General features: G+C 34.6%; 2 protein-coding genes across 2 annotated transcripts; one reads left to right on the top strand and one right to left on the bottom strand.

The window, feature by feature from the left end:
* Nucleotides 1-235: 235 nt before the first annotated feature.
* On the bottom strand, nt 236-2,548 carry LOC122597940 (pentatricopeptide repeat-containing protein At2g44880). Its single transcript, XM_043770533.1, has one exon. The coding sequence runs from the start codon at nt 2,411-2,413 to the stop codon at nt 593-595; it is 1,821 nt and encodes a 606-aa protein (XP_043626468.1). The 5' UTR covers nt 2,414-2,548; the 3' UTR covers nt 236-592.
* A 484-nt stretch (nt 2,549-3,032) lies between these two features.
* On the top strand, nt 3,033-3,425 carry LOC122597562. Its single transcript, XM_043770139.1, has one exon. The coding sequence runs from the start codon at nt 3,033-3,035 to the stop codon at nt 3,423-3,425; it is 393 nt and encodes a 130-aa protein (XP_043626074.1).
* Nucleotides 3,426-7,021: the final 3,596 nt, after the last annotated feature.

The raw sequence follows: 7,021 nt of genomic DNA, 5'->3' as shown, positions 1-7,021 counted from the left end.
AATACATTAGTACTTATGTGTCACCCAATCGATATGATGTCAAGTAACAAATACATTTTAGTTGTGTTACCCCAATCGGGTCAAAATCAACAACTTTAGGGTCGATGGGTTGATTGTCGGCTTGTCGCACAAAGTGTACTTTTAATGACTTAAACTTTGATTTGTTTCATTCAAAAATTAGATTATTATTGCAGTAACATTGTTTTATAATCATACGTTAGAAGTAAAGACAGTAAGTACTAAGTAGACACATTTTACCCCAATATGTGTTGACTCGATACAAGACCCGTTTGACCCATTTTGTGCAACCTCTGATTGAAAATTACAAATTCTTCAACTTCAGATGCATTCAATTGTATCTAATATGTTATAACTAATCACTAATTAGTAGTAGAAGCATTCACCTTTTTGGTTTAGGAGGTGTTCCATATCTGACATGCCACCAACAGATCCACAACCTCCAACCATCCAAACGCCATCTTGAGTGATAGAAGCACTAGTACAAATTGGCTATAGCTTGTGAGGACTTTTTCAATGGAAGTCATATCAGCTCTGCTTAGATAACAATTTACAGACAAACAAAGTTTACCAATTAAACGACGATGTAAGTCAAATTGTATGTTTTCTTCATGTGAATCAATAACTGTTCCAACAAGGAATTTATACTTGACGATTGAGGGTGCAACTGGTCTCCTGAGGCAAACCCCCACACTCTACCATCAGCCGCAATCACACTACAACCAACTTCTTTTTTCGTCTTTTTACTTCTCATCATTTCCTGCACTTCCTCCACATCAATCCATCTCTTATCAGTTGCATACATATTCCGTAATGTGATGTAGTTTCCATCATTATGAAAATATTTTCCGTAAGTTTTTCTTAATATTCTCTCAGCCCGTTTAATATCTTTAGCATAACCACACGCAGACAAAAAGGAAGTTAATATAATATCGTTAGCTTCAAAAGGCATGTTATCCATAGTGGTTTCTGCTTCCTCCAAACGTCCTGCTCTGCCCAAAATATCAATCATGCAACCATAGTGTTCAATTTTGGGACTAATTCCAAATTCTTGCATTGCTTTGAACCATCTTTTACCTTCCTCCACTAGACCACTATGGTTACAAGCTGATAAAACGGCGGTCATGGTTATCTCATTAGGCTTGATTCCGTCTTTGTTCATATCCGAAAATACATTTAATGCTTCTTTACCATGACCATTAACTGCTAAACCATGTATCAAAGCATTCCAAGTGGCCGTTTCCTTTTTAGCCAATGAATCAAATACTTTCCAGGCTTTTGTAAGCTCACCACATTTAGCATACATATCGACTAGAGCGGTGCAAACATTAATAGCTCTATCCATCTTCTTTCTTATGATAAACTCGTGAACCCAATTACCCAAATCCAACGCTCCCAAATCAGCAATAGCAGGAAGAACACTAACAATGGTGACGTTATTAGCTTCAAGCGATGCTTCCCCTTGCAACTGTTTGAATAACTTTAACGCCTCGTCTGGTTTCTTATTTTGGTAATACCCTTTGATCATTGCATTCCACGAGACTAAATTCTTACAAGGCATGTCATCAAAAAGTGCCCTAGCCTTATCCACATCACCACGACTACAATAACCATCAACCATACTAGTCCACGACACAACATTCTTTTCATCCATCTCATTAAACAAACCACTTGCACGACTCATATCTCCTACCTTCACATAGGCATCAATCATCGCATTGTATGCAGCCGTATCCTTCTTAGGCATCTCATCAAAAAACATCCTCGCGTTATCAATCTCTCCACACTTCACGTAACCACACACTAACGCCGTCCAAGAAACCTGACTCCTCTCAGGCATCTCATCAAAAACTCTCTTTGCACATTCCATCCGCTTTAATTTTGCATACATATCGACCAACGACGTACACACATACATATTACGTTCAAATCCTCCTTTCACAACATGACAATGCACTTGCTGACTTCCCAACAAATCCAACTTATGAGTACACATTTTCGCCAACATCAAAAACGTATAACCGTCAGGTCCAAACCCATCAATTCTCTTTAACTCCTTATACAAACTCAAACACTCGTCATATTGATGAATACCCAGATGAGCGCTCATCATGGTGTTAACAATAAAAGTGTCATTTCTGTCAGACATTTGATCAAACATTTGGCGGGCATGTCGAACGAGATCGGTTGCGTGGCTTCGTCTTAGCGCAATGGCGGAACAAGTGGCGATGAACTTGGCGACAAGGTTTTTGTTGGTGTCGAGTGAGTTACGAAGCATGAATGCGTGGATTTGAAGGATGGTGGGTTTAGTTGTGGTTTTGTACTGAAGGAGATAGAGACATGTTCGCTCTGTTGAACTCCATATATCATTTCCTAATTGTTTCAAATTTTTCATTGACTCAAAGAAATTTATTTAGGGATATGATAATTAATTAATAATAACCCGGTTAGACCATATATCTGACATACAAAAATGACAAAACATTCAATCTTTCTCAAATAATCTGGCAATGAAAAAAGGGTTATTAGCTCAACCATTTAAGATTATAACTTGACTTTTGGTACAATTGTGTTCTATTTTATTAACGATCACATTTTATTAAAGGAATGTGAGTATGTGACTAGTATGTCATCAAAATTCCTTTTTTTAAAGAGTATTAGAACTCATCGACTATTAGACTCCTAGGAGCAAGGCGTGCGTCTCCCAAAAAGCGTTCGAGAACGCCGGAAAACGCCGTGGGAACACCGTGAACACCGCTCCGAGCGGCGTTCTTAGCCAAAAGTTTGAATACCCCGTCTCCAAAGGAACGCGATGAATTTGCCTATGGAACAGAGCCAGCGACTCCTTTTTGGACCCCACTCCAACAGAATTGTTGACCAGATTTGTTTTTTTTTTCTTTTCTACCTCTACTTTCTCTATGTATATACACTATATCTTCTATATAATTTATAAAACTTACATACAACATATATACTAAAATTCACATAACCATATTATCATCTCCAACACTATAATGTCGTCTTCGTTATCGTCGTCCTCTTTTGATTCGTTCGGTTCCGAGGATTACGATGATGCTGTTGAAAGTGCCGTTGTTGGCGCCATTACTTTGGCCATGAGGGTCGCGCAAGAGGAGGAAGAGGAAGAAGAAGAGAGGCCGCGTTTTACTAGAAGGGTGGTTCTTGTACGTCGTCGCGCAGAGGCACAAGAAAACTTGATGCGAGACTACTTCGCGTATCAACCGACTTACACCACAAGACAATTTAGACGGCGGTTTAGAATGCATAAGGGTTTGTTTTTAAAGATTGTTGGCGACATGGAACGGGAGTATAGGTATTTTCAACAAAGGATGAACGCCGCGGGAAAGCTTGGTTTTACCGCACTTCAAAAGTGTACAGCCGCAATTTGACAACTAGCGTACGACGTGATGAGCGATTTGCTTGACGAGTATTTGCAAATGACGGAGCGGATCTCACGGGAGGCGCTTGGCCATTTTTGTAGTGGTACGTTTTATATATAACATATATATTATTAGTTTACATAATAATATATATGTTATATATTATTAGTTTACATTATATGTATATGTTATTTATTATTAGTTTACGTTTTATATATATGTTATATATTATTAGGTGTAATTCGATTGTATGCCCGTACATACCTAGGTAGACCAACATGGACTGATCTTTAGTGTATATATGATGTGCATGAAAGAGTTCATGGTTTTCCCGGTATGATTGGTAGTATTGACTGTATGCATTGGTGTGTTGAAAAAAAGATGGAAGGTCCTTAATCATCCGGCTCGGTATTGGGACAATGCACTCATGCAAGACGTGATTTATGCTTGTATCATCTTGCATAACATGATATTGGAGGACGAGGACAAGGCCATATGTCAAGACTACAATCCGGATGAACCTTTTCTAGTACGGGCTATTGGGAACAAATGACTCCACTCGAACAACGAATTCAAAACCGCCATGTTATTAAAAGCCGAGAAACACATAATATGCTTACGACGGACTTGGTTGATCATCTTTGGTTGACCCAACCACATGACTTTGATCCTGATAACGAGGACCTCCCGGATCTCAACGAGTATGTTAGTTTGGACGATGACTAGCTTGTTTGTCTTATTTTTTTTTAAATAATGTTGTAATATGTGATTTTTAAGAACTTAAGTTATTATTTTTGTATTAATTAAGAACTTTATTTATGTATTATTATTTTTTTTATTAAGTTGTTGTATGCAAGTCAAACTAGAAAAACAACAAATAAAATAAAAAAGTTGGTAAAAAAGTGAAAGTCAAACTAGAAATATATATATATATATATATATCAAGAACCCTTACCTTAAGAACCCCTTGCTCCAAAGGAACTCTTCCTTTTTGGTGTCATCCTACATGGCATAAAAAGTGTAAGGGATGGGGTTCTTGAGAACCCTTTGCTCCTACTAGTCTTAGGCACTGTTTGATATGTTGAAATCCTATTGAATTCATATGAACTAAATTGAATTCCATCATGTGTCCTGGTTGGAAAAAAAATTAAAGAACTGAAATTTTGTTATATACAAATATATATATTAATGCGTATTTACCATTATATTCTTGTAATTAGTTTATATATAAGGGATTTAACCCTAACCCTTGTAACCTACCCTAATACACTATTTTCTTCCTCTTGTTATCTGATGTGTTGTCTCCAATATCTATTCTCTTATCCATCTATAATATTACATGTTGATTATCGTAGCGATGACGTTTGATCCAAGATTAAGATTAATTTACAACACGTTATCAGCACAAAATCGCTCTTACAAGTTTGATTATTGGATCCCGAATTTATCCCATCAATCATCAAATCCTCCTGAACAAGTGTTACAAAATAAATATATAAATAAAATAGCATTGTATCCGCGCAATGCGGCGGCGGTGACAGGACGGTGGTTTAGTGGCGTCGGTGACAGGTGGTGATCGATGAAATCGACAATTGATGTCGAGTGGTCTAACCGTGTAAGTTGATACAATGGTGATAGTGATATTTTAGAAGATAAGAGTTTAAAGTGTAAATTAATTCATTAAAGGTAATTTTGGTAATATCTAATAACCCTTTCCTTAAAAGTTGTTTATTAAGGGCAATCTAGTAATTTCCCATCTAACTATTTTCTAACTCTTTCCTAAAATAGGAGGTGAATAATCATTATAAAGGAGTAGTAGATAGGCAAAGGGAATAAAGGTGAGGCCGAACTTAATTTTTGTTGCTAAGGTTCACCAATCAAATACCATCATCGAATCCTTCTTTACATAGTGTTCATTACATACTTTTCTTTCCTTGATATGTTATGTTACTAATAATCATATATTTAGAGAAAAGAAAAGTTTGATCGACTAAAATTTATTGATTAAGAATACATAACCAGTTATTATCGTGAATTCCTTTATCAAGATTTATAATCAATTTTCTTTTTTTGGTATACAAGACGATCATAAATTATTATAAAAGTGGTTAATTCGGTTAAATATAATATATCATTGCGATGGGTTTTGATTTCACATGGTTTTTGAATCGGATGAATCCATTCATGTGGTTAATTGTAACATAAATTTAATCTTGATTGATTTTATGTTATTTTGGTTTTTATTGAAAAGACGAACTGAAATCGGGTTTTTTATGGAAATCTGAAATTTTTTTGGAATCCAAAATGTACATAATTTGAACCAATGAAATGATATATTAAAGCCCAACATATGCTTCATAGTTTACGTAGATCTGTACCTTTTTTTTTATTTTTATAAAGGTTATATGGTTCTCAACAAAATATGCCATTACAAAGGTTATATGGACTTTCTATTAGAAATGAATACTACAATTTCTGATGACAATATTCTTCATATACTAGACCATATCTTTTAGCATTTGCATTGGTAAAATTGGGTGTTATGTGGAAGATGACTTGCACACCCAAATTTCAGAACATTATATGCTTGAAAAACATAACCTCAAAGTTTATAAAACAAGATTTATTTTAAGACCACATTCGGAAATATATATATATTTTTTGGAAGATTGATTTTAAGATTTTGGATGGGAACAAACTGATATATGATTACCTCGATTATACTTATTTGATTGTATTTATTTAGTTGATTGTATTTGATGTTCATACTAATCAGTTTGTTTGGTAAGGTTATCACATTGGTTAGATTAGTGTGTACAAAATTATTTACCTAAAGCCTTTAGAATTTAATCCTGGTGATAGTAAAACTGTACCGCTGACATTTGGACGTATTTGGAGAGTTATTTTTTTAGAGCCTTTTATTTTCGACTTAAAATCTCTTGATGGAACATAGCTATATTTTAACCATCTGTCAAAACATGTGTGTGACTTTTATGGTCAAATTTACGTGATCAAAATGAAATCGTTTAAATTTATTTACTTTGATTATGATTATAGTTATTATTGTTATATTATTATGGGAAATGCTAAATACAGTCCTTAGGGTTGTATTTAACGTGCATAAAAAAATTTGTATCTTCCATATTAAAAGTCCGTCCCCTGATTTTCATGGTAAATGTACAAACAATTTATACACCTTAAACACAACCCTAATTATCACTGATGACGTGACACTTAACGAGCTCCGTCTGTCAAAAACTAACGATATATCCTTTATTAGGAATTTTTTGAAAATAAGATCCTTTAAATAGACGAAAACAAAATAGTTTACCTTTAATAGAAATTTCATGTATATAGGTTACCTTTTTATGGAATTTTCCCTTTTTTAAAAACAAAAAAATTAAAATTCCTCCAATATATCAATGAAAAATTTATAATTTCTATAAAATTCAATCTACTTTTATAATTTCTATGAAATTCAATCAATTTGACAATAGAGAAGCCACTATATCTAACATTTTCCTAGTTATCTTTTTCCTTTTAGTCGCTCTACTTTTGATAGGATTAAGCTCGGAGCCTTTACCTCTAGAGACAGAAATCATGGG

The sequence above is a fragment of the Erigeron canadensis genome, chromosome 4, assembly GCF_010389155.1.
Source record: "Erigeron canadensis isolate Cc75 chromosome 4, C_canadensis_v1, whole genome shotgun sequence".
NCBI lineage: Eukaryota > Viridiplantae > Streptophyta > Magnoliopsida > Asterales > Asteraceae > Erigeron > Erigeron canadensis.
This window is presented reverse-complemented; position numbering and strand designations above follow the sequence as displayed.

Coding starts and splice junctions, on each gene's coding strand:
- LOC122597940 (XM_043770533.1), bottom strand. CDS start 2,413: ATGAAAAATTTGAAACAATTAGGAAATGATATATGGAGTTCAACAGAG.
- LOC122597562 (XM_043770139.1), top strand. CDS start 3,033: ATGTCGTCTTCGTTATCGTCGTCCTCTTTTGATTCGTTCGGTTCCGAG.